A 14174-nucleotide genomic window follows, 5' to 3' on the forward strand; every position below is an offset into this window, starting at 1 on the left:
AAAACAGCTACTGGCTGGTTGCAGAGCAGGGAGTATGGAGTCATGCCAGAATTCCTCCTAGTGGCTACAGCCAAGCATAGACCCTCCAGACCCTCCTTACTCCAGCATCTTGCCCAGAATGACGTATCATTTTATTAGTGAACAAGATTATTTTCTCTGCTAATTGACAATGCTATTTGGATTACCCTTCATTTATTTTGTTCATAAACTCTTCTGATCAGTAGCTCTCCAAGGACATGTGCAATAAACCCCCACATACTATAAAGGACAGCTTTACAAACTGCCCAATTGAAAGGTAAATGCCCTCCCACAAAAAGAAATCTGCAGACCCTGCCTAATTATCCACTTCAGCAAAAAGCCTGACCAAACAGACGAGACTTGTAGGATGCCTTGAAGGTCAGCCTGCTTCTGTCAGACCAGAGTCCCATGACACAGAGCATTTGCGTAACTGTTTACAAAGTGTCCCATTATTACTACAAATGAAGCCCTCTCCATTTCATAAACAGTCTTCATGCACTTTGTTGGTTTTGTACAAGCAATGTTCTGAATGCTCCCTTGTGCAGATAAGACTGACACACAGTGTTGCTATGCTTTGTATGCAGGGTCTATTTCCTTGTTAAGAAAATTTGTATTTGTTTGTTAATTGAAAATACTTCCCAAGCCTTTCCCTGAAAATTTTAAACTAATGCATTTGAACCAGCCCTGTTGCTGCAGGGAGGTTGCAGGATGCATTGCCTCCCAGCCAGCTCCAGGTCTGAGTTGAGAATCACTCCAAGCCACTGCTGTTGCTTCGCAGCTGCAGCTGTTCAGTGGCTCCCCCACAGGCTACCTGGTGCATTACAGGAAAAGGGGGAGAATGGCCTTGGCTACTCCATTGCCTGCTTCCCCACTGGGCTGAGGCAGCCCAGCAAGCAGGGCAGGGATTCCGTCAGTTCTACCCATGTCCTGGAGTGCACCAAGCACATGATGTCTTGCCTCACCCACAGAGCTACCTAGAGCAGCCCAGAAGATGGGACAAGAGAGAAGCTGAGAACCAACAGCTAGTTTTGGCTCCCTGCTCTAGCCTGGGGTTGTTATAACTTGCACCAGCTGACAGCCATCCTTCCTGCAACTGGAGCTAGCCAGAGAACCATGTGTTCTGACCACTCCCTTCCTGTGTGCAGGTGGCTGCAGGGGGGAAGCTCACCGGCCACTGGGGACTCCACCAGGCTGGAAGTGCCGCAACAAAGGGAGGGACATGACGATTTCTAAGGGACATAGAGAAAAACAATTCAAAAGTTCGGTGGCATTCACAGAACAGCTGTGGATAGTGGAGCAAAGATTCTGTGTCCAAGAAATGAGCAGTGGCTGCAGGACTTTCAGATGCAAAAGGCCCCATTCCTGGATCTGTGTGCCAGGCTTGCCCCATCCCTCCAGTGCAGGGACACCTAGGTGAGAGCTGCACTGGCGACGGAGGCGTGAGTAGGATTGCATTCTGGGAAGTCATTCTGGAGTTGGACACTTTCTCCCAACTAGTGGATTACCACTGGTGATACTGAAATGTCAATAGTGATTCTGGGGTACCCTGCTTACGCTTTGTTCCTCTGGCTCAGGAAGCTGTACACTGGCCACCTGGACAGCACCAAGAAAAGATTCAACTATCAGGTCAGGAGGTCTGACTGACAGTTGAATGTGCTTTTGTTAGATTGGAGGGAGGGTACTGGTGTTTATGCACTAGACTGGATCTCAGTGTGAAAAATATCCCAGTGGTTAAAGCTGCCTGTCCTGCATAATATCTTTGTCACAACTGGGACAATGTGGGTGGTGTGACCCTAGTGGTCAGAGCAGGAGTCAGGCCAGGCCAGGAGGTCAGAGTCAGCCAGGCCAGAGGGCAAACTAAGAATCAGGTGTCAGTAGGCAAGCTGGGTCAGGTTACGAGATCAGCAGCAGGCAGTAGGAGCAGATATCACAGGGGAAGCAGTCCAAAGCAGGGAAAATCCAGTTGCATGGACAACTTCCTGTTCCTGTGGTGGGTTTATATAGAAGCCGTGAACCAATCGGGACTGCCAGTTGGATTCTAGGACTGGAGTCCTTGGTCAGCTCCTATTCTGACACTGGTTAGCAGGTCACTGGGTGGCAGGTTAGAACTTACTAGCTCTGTAGTGCCCTGTGGAGCAGTGTTCAAGACTTATGGTCCCTGACAACCTGTGAGGCAAAGGCAGAAAAGCTGCTGCTAGTGTAGAGGGCAGAGACGGAGCTGCTGTCTGCTGACTTTGAACAGCCAGACACAAGGGCGCTTAGAAGAGACCAACATGGAACTATTGGTTGAGGGAGGCTTTGATAGAGTACCTTAAGGGTCAGCCACCGTAGTGTTCTCTGGGGCTTTGAGCGCTGATAAAAATTGTGTAGTGCTTGCAGTACATTTATGTGGGGCTTACTGTACGTTTACAAGTACAGTTTGCTTTGACAACACCTATGTGTTTTGCAACATTTATTGTGAACTAATAAAGGTAATTTGATTATCCAAAAATATAACTTTATTGAATCAGAAATACAGGACAGAAAAACAATGTGCAAAAAATCACAGTCAATTCAATATAATACAAATTTTTAACATAAATTAACAGAGTGGAACTTTAACACTGGAAAAGGGGTAAACATTTCTGTACATTTGAGTGCACAGAGGTAGTCTGTTGTGGCTACACATACACCAGCAATGGTTCTCACAGTTCAGTCTATGTGAAGCTGTGGTTTTCCTTGCTGTCTCTTGGCATGGAACGGTAAGGGTAAGGATGTGGTCCATGATGCCCTGCGGCAGGGGGAGGGTAGGGAGCAGCAACCATGAAGTTCTCCAAGGACTACAAAGGGTGGAGCGTCCAAAATTTTTGGACGTGTAATCAACCGGGTCTGCACCATTTGGTTTTCCCACCCAAGAAGATCTGTTATGTCCTGGTGCATTTCCCAGCCATGGTGAGTGTGGTCCTCCAGGGGTGGGTGGGGGCTGATGATGGGGGAGGCTGTTCTCTTGAATGAATCTATAAAATGTTGGTCCCCATATGATGGGTTGCCCCGGGGTGCCACCTGGAAGTGGGGTACCACTGAGCCCTCTGACTCACCAGCCTGGGCTCCTTCTCACACTGTGCTGCTGTGACAAGCTGCAGACCCACTCCTGGTCCTACAGTGCCACCAGCATTCACATGGGCAGGGACACACCCAGCTGCAGTTACATGCAGGCTCTCTGACCAGCCACTGCGTGAACCATGAACCAACCAATTGGGGGTCCTCCAGAAAAATAGGCGCCCTTGCACCCTGACTTGTTCCACCTGCCCAGCCCTCTTGCCAGGGAGCAGGGTCAGGGCGTGGGGGGCTTTCTACCCTCTTCTGCTCCCCAGCAGGAGCACTGAGAGAGCAGGGGAAGCCCCCCTCCCAACCCCAATTTCCCCAGCAGTAGTGCCAGGGGAGGCGTGGGGGACTGCAGGTGGAAGGGTTGGGGAGGGGCCCCCACTTGCTCTGGCCCAGGGTCTGACAAAGCCTTACTCTGTCTCTGGCCTTGCGGTTGGAGGCTACAACCTGGACTGTCACAGCCTCCAGCATGTAGTCACTCCCAACTATGTCTGTGTGTGCTGCAGCCAACCAACCACACCTTGGCTCTTACCAGCCTTAAAGATTATCACACACAGTCCCAGTCCCAGATTTCCCCTCAGAAATGTGTGTCCTGTACTGCCAAGCCCTCTCCTGGACAGTACAAATATATTGAGTCCATTATTCCTTTAAGGGAGTAATATGCACATACCTTGTTAACCCTAATGGGATTACCCAGACACTTCAGCTTGAACTCATTGTATTAGATAAAACAATAAAACAAGTTTATTAACGACAAAGAAAGACATTTTAAGTGAGTACCAGTAATGAGGCATAAAAGTCAGAAATAGTTACAAGAAAAATGAAGATAAAATGCTTACTGGTGCCTAACAAACTATATTAGATTCAAAGCAAAGTTTTCTAACCCAATCTTTCAGCAGTCTTACTGAGCAAACTCTTTAGGTCAGGATCCCTCCCCAGTAGTCTAATGGCAGCTTCCTTTGTCTCTTCAGTTGCAGTGAATGCGTTGAGCAGGAAGAGAGAGAGGGGTTGTCTTCCCCTGCTTTCTATAGCCCTGTCCTCCCTTTGAGAAGCATTCCCTCCTTGTTTACACCTGACTGATGTGTCAGCTTTCCCTTTGTCTCAAAGGAACTGGTTTAGCCACTTCCCAGACTGGAAAATATACTTTTAGTCATGATTTCAGTTAGTTGATGACTTCACATACGATGCTGCTACATACATTTTGCCACGATATTACTGATCAGAAAATTATGAGTTTTTAAATGAGACCTCACAAGTCATGCCTTGTAATTATTACAATAATGTGTCGGGTGTTAACACAGGGGTATATTCTGTCACATGTACCTCTACCTCTTCTTGTATGTGTAAAACAATGAAAAGACAATACCTTTGTCTTATTAACTTGGAGATGGGCCAGGTGCCATATTTAAATTTAAACATTATAAGGAAAAATGCATGCACATGCTTACCTGTGTTTCCTTCCCCCTCATCAGGCTTGCCTGGTGGGACTGGCTAGACTGTGGGGGAGTCTCAAACAGGTCCTGGCTCATGGGCCTGTGCCATGTCTCACCCCTCCTCTCCCCACACACCCCCACTGTTCACAGCAGAGGTCTCTGTCTTATGGTCCTCTGAGGTACCCACAATGGTCTGCAGGGTGCTGGTGGTGTCTTCGCCAAGTATGGCATGCCGTTCATTGTAAAAGCAGCAGGCTGTGCAGCAGCACAAGATCTATTGTTGGCCTCCCTGGCCTTGCAGTATGTATGCCTGCCACAGTATCTTCACTTTCATGCAGCACCACTGCTGATCTCTGTCATACCCCTTTGCCTGGATCCCCTGCACAATCTGCTTGTAGATGTCCATGTTTCTATGGCTTCCTCTTCTCTCTGTAGACAGGTATTGGATCTTCTGAGCCTGCTCCAGGCATCTACTGGATGGAGCCGGAGCGGTTGGTTGGGCAGTCACACACAAGGGGGAGTTGCTAGGTGTGCTCACCAAGGTGGGCAATCAAGAAGGCATTTCAAAAATATGCTGGGTGGGAGTGTTGGGGGGAGGTAGGGGTTAGTGGCTTCCAGTCTCCATAACCCCTGGGCAGTGGCACTCACAACTCTCACCAGAGCAGTCCCGGTCACAGGGGCATGTTAGGGTCAGCATAGATCATGCAGCGTCTTCACTTGCACTGCATTGACCTCAGTAGGTCTACCATGTCTCCAAGCCACTGGGGGAGGTGGTTTTATTGCATCGTTGTAATTGGGCACTTACATTAGCCAGAGACAAATGAGAGTATAGACATATGCACAAATAGGTCGGTGCAAGGCAACATATGCCAACCTAACTTTGTAGGGTAGACCAGGCCTCAGATAGTAGGTTTCAACAATTGCCACTTTCCAACTCTAGTTCTTCCACAGCCTCAGAACTTCTGTACCACACGATTTGTAGTTTAATGCTTTACCAGCCTTCAGGCAGAAACAGCTTTAGATGTAACTCTGCTTAACCCATTCCACACTGAGATTTGCTTGGTTTTGTGATTGTTCTGCACCTGTAGTTACTATAGCAATGTAAGTGACACTTCAGCATTGTGATAAATGCTAGCAGCTAATTCATCAGTTTGCGCTGCTGCCAAAGGTAAAACACTAGTTCTGGCTCCAGCTAATACTCTGTTTTAAATCAAATCACTGCTCATCTCAAAGGTGTGAAGTTGATAAAAATATCATTTCTGCTGAGAATTCATTTGGCATTTGTATGTTTGCTCTAGGACAGTCACGTAAATTCCTATTTGAATGCGTATTTCTGGTGATTCAGCAGTGTGAATAAAAGCAATGCCAAGAGATTCAAGCCTGAGATTATCAAAGCCTTATACAAAGATACTGACTGGTTTATGAACTTGCAGATATTCTCTATGGCAGGTTTGGTGAGGAAATCTAGAGTTTTGGTGAAAGCAAGGTTCCCATTTGTACTTAAGTATTCTGAAGTACTCTACACACCTGTACTTAAGTACTTCATATATCCTGTATTTGATATTTGCATTTACATTTTAAAGGTACTTAGAGCATAAGTAATTTTTTAAATCTGTAAGTACTTTTCCAAAATTGTTTCAAAAACACATCACACCCCTCCCAAGTGTCCTGGATTCTGGTTGTCTCACAGAACCACTGTCCTGTCTTGGGAGCTCCAGGTCCTGAGTTCTGGCTGCCAGCGCTCTCTTCTCTTGGCCCCGCAGTTGCACCAGCCAATGAGGGTGGCAGTCCTGCCCCCTTCATTCCTGATTGGTCACTGCAACCTGCAGTGCGGAGACTCACGAGTCGCTCCCTGGCCCAGCTCAGCAGCAGGGAGACTCGCTGCTCTGCCCAGCGAAGGGATGAGTTGTGCCAGAGCAGAGCAGGCAGACACATACCTCTTAGTGCCCTGGATTGAGCAAACAAACACAGTAGCTGCATCTCTTTCTTTCTCTTCCACTGTGTGCTTATTATTTCAGCAGTTATCCATATATTGACCAGACACTTGCAGGGAATACAGGAGTTAAAAGCACTTGCGCTTATAGTTGTATTTTTACTTAATTTCAGTACTATTTCCAAAGGCTATGTACACTTGTACTTATAAGTACTTCTGTAATGGTCTATTTGGTATTTATACTTAAGTCCAGTCTGTCAGTACTTATGGCAACACAGTGGGTGACAGTAATTATCAAAACCTATTATGATGCCATACTGAGTAATTATGTCATTATTTAGTTCCTATAAAATAACATGCCACAAAGGATCTCATATTGTGGTTATGGTTTCTTTGTACTCTGCAAGAATAGCAGTGATGATGATATTTACATAGTCTTGGATTAAATGCAAGGCACTAAAGTGCTTAATCAAGCTTTATAAGCCTGTAGACCAGATTCATAGCAGTTTCTCCCAGCATAAACCGAGGCGCAGGTAGGCCCTCCTGGGGGAAAGTCTGCCAAGAGAAGGCTGCAGTGGGTCAATCAAGGGACCCGCAGTACTGTGGCAGAGTGGCAAGAATGGGTAGGGCTCGCTGAGTGGAGTGGGGGCCGGGGGGCCAAATTGCAAGCTGATGTAGCGTATCTACTCCAGTAGCAGCCTCTGCTGTTGGAGGTTTCTCTGGAGCACAATGACAGAAACTGAAGTGGTCCTTCGCAGAAAAAACACCAACTGTTCCATCTGCCTTCCCTCAGGAAGGAATTCCCCTTCCAGTACCGAGGTCCTCATCAGAGCAGAGAGGATCAATTTGCACTGACTTAGGCCAGGCAGAGTGATTCTAGTTTTTGAATCTTAAAAAATCATTGAACCACCATTAAAATGCAACCACCTCTGAAAGAAATATGGGAACTGTTTAGCAACACACAGTTAAGCTAGGTAATAATCCAGCCCTTTATTCAATTGCAATGACCAGAGTTGATCTGAGGTAATTAGAATGTTATTGCCCAAGTTGGAAACTGGCTAAAATATGAGGTTAAAACCCCCCTACAAAGAGGGACTGAAACACTGTGACCATAGAAGAGGGAGTGTGCCATGTTTTGGCCATTGCTCCAACATTGTCCACTGCTTTGGAAGTTCAGAGATATTATCAGGGCCAGACAAAGTGGGTCCAAAGTGGACTGGTCAAAATACATCACCCCAGTCATAACACTGACACTTACTCCTGGCTAGGCTCTGACACATTTGACCCTGCCTACACTATTTTAGCACTTAGGGCTAATCTACACTGGCACCATTAAAGTGCTTTAACGTAGCTTGGGTAGTCACAGCAGAGCGCTGGGAGAGAGCTCTCCCAGTGCTCTAAAAAACCCACCTCCACGAGGGGCGCAGCTCCCAGCGCCAGGAGCGCGGCTCCCAGCGCCGGTGCACTGTCTACACTGGCGCTTTACAGAGCTGAAACTTGCTGCGCTCAGTGGGGTGTTTTTTCACACCCCGAGCGAGAGAGGTGCCGTGCTGTAAAGTGCCAGTGTAGACAAGCCCATAGAAATACACCCAGATAAAATGCTAATGAGCAGAGGAACAAGAAATTTACTTTCTACAAGAGCTCAGTGAAATGGGTGTGTTGACAGAGGGGATATAATCAAATCTATGGGTGTGTCTACACAGGGAATTTAATCAGAAACTCTTTGACATGCCGCAGGTAACTCCCAGTAGTACACATCACACTTAGGGCATGGCTACACTTGCGAGTTACAGCGCATTAAAGCAGCCGGTGCACGCTAACTCACGACGCAGCCACACTGGCCAGGCATGTAGAGCGCTCTGACTCCATGGCTAGCGCACTGCTGGTACTCCACCTCGGCGAGTGGCATAACGTGTGATGCACCCTGCCGGAGCGCCGTGGCCCCAGTGTGGACGCCCTGGTCTGTCAATGCACACTGATCGGCCTCCAGAACTGTCCCACAATGCCTGTTCTAGCCACTCTGCTCATCACTTTGAACTCTACTGCCCTGCCCTCAGGTGACCTGCCGTCAGACCCACCCTTTAAATTCTCTGGGAATTTTGAAAATCTCCTTCCTGTTTGCTCAGCCAGGCATGGAGTACTCTCAGCGAATCTTTCCAGGTGACCATGCCTCCACGGGCCAGGAGATCCCCAGTATGGAGCAATGGCGAGGTGCTGGACCTCATCAGTGTCTGCGGGGAGGAAGCTATTCAGTCCCAGCTGCGCTCCAGCCGTAGGAATTACGATACCTTTGGGCAGCTATCAAGGGACATGATGGAAAGGGGCCATGACCGGGATGCAGTGCAGTGCAGGGTTAAAGTGAAGGAGCGGCGGAATGCCTACCGCAAAACCTGCGAGGCAAACAGCCGCTCCGGTGCTGCCCCCGTGACCTGCCGTTTTTACAAAAAACTGGACGCAATACCTGGGGGTGACCCCACCTCCACTCTGAGTACCACCATGGACACTTCAGAGCCCAGTTCAACAAGGCAGGAGGAGGAGGAGGAGCAAAGCGGGAGCGAGGGTGCTGAGGAGGAGGAAGACACCCCAGCATCCCCAGATGCAAGCAGCCAGGAGCTGTTCTCAAGCCAGGAGGAAGGTAGCCAGTCACGGCAGCCGGTGCTTGGGGAAGGACAAACACCAGAGGAGGCTCCCGGTAAGTGGCTTTTATTTTGGGAAGGAAGTTATTCGGTGCGGGCTCTTGGGGTGAGGAGGGTTAGGGCTGCATGCATGCCTAGATGCGGAATAGGATGTTGATGTGCTCTCTCACATCATGGTAATCGGCATCAGTGATCTCTTCAAAGGTCTCATCCAGAACTTGGGCAATGCAGTTGTGCAGGTTTTGTGGGAAAGCCCCTGTGGTCCTTGTCCTAGTCAGGCTAACATGTCCACACCACTGTGCCATGAGGGGCGGAAGGACCATTGCTGCACACAAGCAAGCTGCATATGGGCCAGGGCGGAAGCCGCATTGTAATTGAAAACCCTCCCTTGCTTCCCAGGTCACTCTCAGCAGCGAGATATCTTCCAGGACGAACTCCTCTGGAAAATGTGGGGACAGTGTCAGTATAGGGGCCCCCTGCAGCTATTGGCTCTCCCCAAGGTACAGAAACCCAGAGGATAGTACAGCCATGAAACAATCAGTCCCCCTTGACCCTGTGCTTACTCACCATTTTGGGGCTCCCAGGGGTTATGTGTGCTCGGTTTGGGACAGGCAAATTATGCTATTGTGTAGACTGTGCTTGCCTTCGTTAAGTACGGGGGAATCATTGCTCTGTCTGGTGTGAACAATGCTACCCCTTTTAAGTGTTGCATTTTGCCTTTACAGATGCAACCTTGAGATCTCAGCCATCCATGTTATCACCGGCTGAGAGTCTGCAAAGAATCAGGAAGAGGCCACGTAGAAGTGAAGAGGACATGCTGCATGAAGTCATGCAGCACTCCCTTAATGAAAATCAAAAAGTGCAGGAGTTGTAGGAGAGTGAAAGGAGGGTCCGCCAGCAGAATGCAGATCCCTGGCATCAAAGCACAGAGTGTCTGATAAGCATCATGGAGCGCCAAGTGGACTTGATCCAGGCGCTCGTAGCCATGCAGGCGGAGCACTACCGCACCCGACCCCCCCCCCCTGCAGCCATTGTCCCAAAACTCTTTCCCTTGTGCCCCCATGTCACCTCCAACCCACTTTCCCTAACATCCGGGTTCTTATCGCCACCAGTTGCCTCCAACACCTGTAGCTTCACCACCCAGCCCTGAAAACTATGACCCTTACCCACTGCACTCAACCCCCATCACCATGCAGTGTAGCCATCCTGAAGTGCAGCACTCATTGCACAGCACTCCAGACAAGAAGGCTGAGTATGATAACAGGACATATGCACACCTGTGATTGTACTGTTCCCCACCCCAGCCCCTTGCCCTTTTTGTTTCCCAAGCAGTTGTGTTTCTTTTCAATAAATGCATTTTCTTTTCATTAAATGGATTTTTTGGCTTTGAAAACATTCTTTATTAGTGCATAACGTAAAAGATACCTTAGCCCAGGAAAGCAACAGGCACTGCAAGTCAGTGTATCATACGTAGCAAACACAGATTCTTACTAACATTGGAACCACTGCACTTCACTCCCGTGCAGGGCACCAGACATTAGTGGTGGCTTTCAGCCTCAGGTTGCTCCCTCAAGGCATCCCTAATCCTTGCAGGCCTGTGCTGGGCCCCTCTAATAGCCCTGCTCTCTGGCTGTTCAAATTCAGCCTCCAGGTGTTGAACCTCCAAGTTCCATGCCTGAGTGAATCTTCTGAACCCTCCATAATATTTGTGAAGGGAAGGGTAACACACGGCTATAACCATGGGGATGCTGTTATGGGCCAGGTCCAGCTTCCCATATAGAGAGCACCAGCGGCCTTTTAAACAGCCAAAAACACACTCCACAGTCATTCTGCACCAGCTCAGCCTGTTGTTGAACTGCTCTTTGCTGCTGTCAAGGCTCCCTGTGTAGGGTTTCATGAGCCACAGCATTAAAGGGTAAGCGGAGTCTCCAAGGATCAAAAATGGGCATTTCGACTTCCCCATGGTGATCTTCTGGTCTGGGAAAAAAGTCCTGGCTTGCAGCTTCCTAAACAGGCCAGTGTTCCAAAAGATGCATGTGTCATGCACCTTTTCGGGCCAGCCTCCGTTAATGTCAATGAAACGCCCATGGTGATCCACAAGGGCCTGGAGAACCATAGAGAAATAGTCCTTCTGATTAAACGTACTCAGAGGCTAGGTGGGCTGGTGCCAGAATTGGAATGTGTGTGGAATGCACCCCTCTGCAGTTAGGTTTCAGAGTAACAGCCGTGTTAGTCTGTATTCGCAAAAAGAAAAGGAGGACTTGTGGCACCTTAGAGACTAACCAATTTATTTGAGCATGAGCTTTCGTGAGCTACAGCATCCGATGAAGTGAGCTGTAGCTCACGAAAGCTTATGCTCAAATAAATTGGTTAGTCTCTAAGGTGCCACAAGTACTTGTTTTCTTTCTGCAGTTAGGGAAATCCATTTGTGCAAAGCCAGCCACAATGTCATGCACGTTACCCGGAGTCATGGTTCTTCTGAGCAGGATGTGATTAATGGCCCTGCAAACTTGCATCAACACGATTCCAACAGTCGACTTCTCCACTCCAAACTGGTTAGTGACCAATTGGTAGCTGTCTGGAGTTGCCAGCTTCCAGATTGCAATAGCCACCTGCTTCTCCACTGTCAGGGCAGCTCTCAATCTCATGTCCTTGTGCCACAGGGTGGGGGTGAGCTCCTCACACAGTTCCTTGAAAGTGGCTTTTCTCATCCGAAAGTTCTGCAGCCAGTGCTCGTCATCCCAGACTTGCATGTTGATGTGATCCCACCACTCAGTGCTTGTTTCCCGAGCCCAAAAGCGCTGTTCCACTGTGGTGAGCATGTCTGTGAATGTCACAAGCAATCTCGTGTCGTATTCGTTACTCGCGTCAATATCGTCAGAGTCCTCACTGTCACTTTGGATCTTAAGGAGTAACTCGACTGCCAAATGTGATGTGCTGGCGAGACTCATCAGCATGTTCCTCAGCAATTCAGGCTCCATTCCCGCAGACCGAAAGGGAAGACAGAGCATGCAGTACAAAAAACGTTGAAAGATTGTGCCAATTGTGGCCGGAAGCAGAGGGATTTCTGGGATGCGAACCGACGCATAACGGGGCATTGGGACAGGACCCAGAATGCCCCACGCACCCCCCCGCCCTTCCCACAAGGGACAGCGCCAGAATGGGAAGAGGTGCTCTGTGGGATAGCTGCCCACAATGCACAGCTCTCAATGCTGCTGCAAGTGCCGCAAATGTGGCCACGCCAGTGCGCTTGCAGCTGTCAGTGTGGACAGACTGCAGCGCTTTCTCTACTGTGCTCTCCGAAGGCGGGTTTAACTCAAAGTGCTCTACATTTGCAAGTGTAGCCACGCCCTTATAGTGCGCACACAGACTGCCCGTTCCATTTTCATGAACACATGAAGCAGTTTGCTGTGAATGGCGGGCATAGCATTCTCGGGGTATCCCATGATCCTCTGCTTTGCTTTCGAGCTGTGTGCAGCCTGAGATTGTGTTCACTGAATTGTGGGCCGCCAGGTGTGTTCAAACACAGTTTTTTTAACCCTACATTTCTGCTGTCTCCACCACATACTTCCATTCTGGGTGGGCTCGTGCCATATTCAAATTACAGTCTGCCAGCAGGACAGCAACAATGCTCCATGGTGCCAAGTGTGAATATATAGAGGTTGCTTGGGTTGTATTACAGCAGACAAAGTCGGATGAATCTGGCATTGGACCTCATCGCACACCACCAAGCAGATGATGCAGGAGCAGAATATTCTATGGCAGCAGCAGCAACTCCTCTGGCAGCAGGATGAGGAGGAAGAGGACAGTGTTGAGCTATTTGAATTAGAGGAGCAGCTGCACAGCGTTCAGCGCCATTTCTGGGCCCCATAGGTGTGTGCTGCACATTTCATTAGGGTGTGCACCCAGGATTTTTTTTTTTTTAAATGCGAACATTTATTGAATACTCAATCATAAAGGACATTATTTTTTATTCAAACAAACAAAAGAAACTAAAACTTAACTAAAACTTTTTTAAATTAACAACTAAAGTTTACTTAAAAAATACAAACTTAAAAAATAAGACACAAAATACCAAATTTTTGCTGCAGTGATAACCAGGCGTATACAAAAATACAGTCAATTTTCATGATCTTTATCTTTAACCAGATAATGAGCTAACCCAAATTGACCAAAACAGTTTAAGGTTTCTTCATCTTTCTGTCCTAGAGAATGAGACATCGCTCACCAGGTGTTATGGACTTAAATTCCTCAGTCACATCATTGTAATTAACTGACTAAGCCAATACTTGTTCAATGTACAAAATCATGAGTGAGTGGAGGCGCTGTTGGGACATTGTACTTAGTTTGTTTTTTACATGTGCTAGTTTTGAAAAGGCTCTTTCACATGAACAGCTTGTAACAGATAAGACTGCAAAGCATTGAATAGATTTGTAAAAGGCCTGGAACATGGAAGGCCGATCTGATTCCTTTAGCCAATCAAGTCACTCTCTGGTGGTGTTCGTAGTGCTACCTTTAGGAACAGATACTTCATAACCCCGAAGCAATCTGACTTCAGCTTCCAACTCATCCAAGGACACTTTAAATTTGTTGGCAATGATTCTCATATTGTTCCTGCCAATGTCTAAGCTCAGCAGTTTTCCCAATGCAGTCACAATTTTACAAGTCTCCTGTTCAAATTGCTGGTCAATGCCGGTAATCATTGAGTCTAGGAGTGGGTAAGACGAAGTTATTCTCTCCTGCTCCTCTTTTGTATCAAAGTGATGCTGGGACTCAAACGCGTCATCAATACCAGTGGACATTTTTCTCTTCTTAACTGGGGGAATCGATGTATCATTCTCTACACACATTTTCACACTGTCATTGAAAATAGATAAAAAATATTCTGGGCCACTTCTCATCACAGCCAAAGAGTTACACAAGCTTTTCACCCCTATCATTGCACTAAGTAAGTTGAGATCTGAAACTTGAAGAGCCTTACTCACTTTTACCACCATCTGGAGAATAGGGTGCATCATGTGAAGGGCAAAGATGAACTTGAATGAATTTAGTTACTGCATAAGGCCCCTG

The 14174-nt window shown here is 47.8% G+C and overlaps 1 protein-coding gene across 4 annotated transcripts in view; it reads left to right on the forward strand.

Moving 5' to 3' along the window:
• The window catches only part of LOC144275978 (uncharacterized), a 66248-nt gene extending 55809 nt beyond the window's left edge, over window positions 1-10439 (forward strand). For all 4 annotated transcript variants that reach the window (XM_077835732.1, XM_077835722.1, XM_077835742.1 and 1 more), the window contains 2 exons: window positions 8595-9160; window positions 9830-10439. In XM_077835732.1, coding sequence (XP_077691858.1) covers window positions 8635-9160; window positions 9830-9978 — 675 coding nt within the window. In that variant the 5' untranslated portion in view covers window positions 8595-8634 and the 3' untranslated portion in view covers window positions 9979-10439. The remainder of the gene's footprint in view (window positions 1-8594; window positions 9161-9829) is intronic.
• Window positions 10440-14174: the final 3735 nt, after the last annotated feature.

The sequence above is a fragment of the Eretmochelys imbricata genome, chromosome 1 (assembly GCF_965152235.1).
Source record: "Eretmochelys imbricata isolate rEreImb1 chromosome 1, rEreImb1.hap1, whole genome shotgun sequence".
Taxonomy (NCBI): Eukaryota; Metazoa; Chordata; order Testudines; family Cheloniidae; genus Eretmochelys; species Eretmochelys imbricata.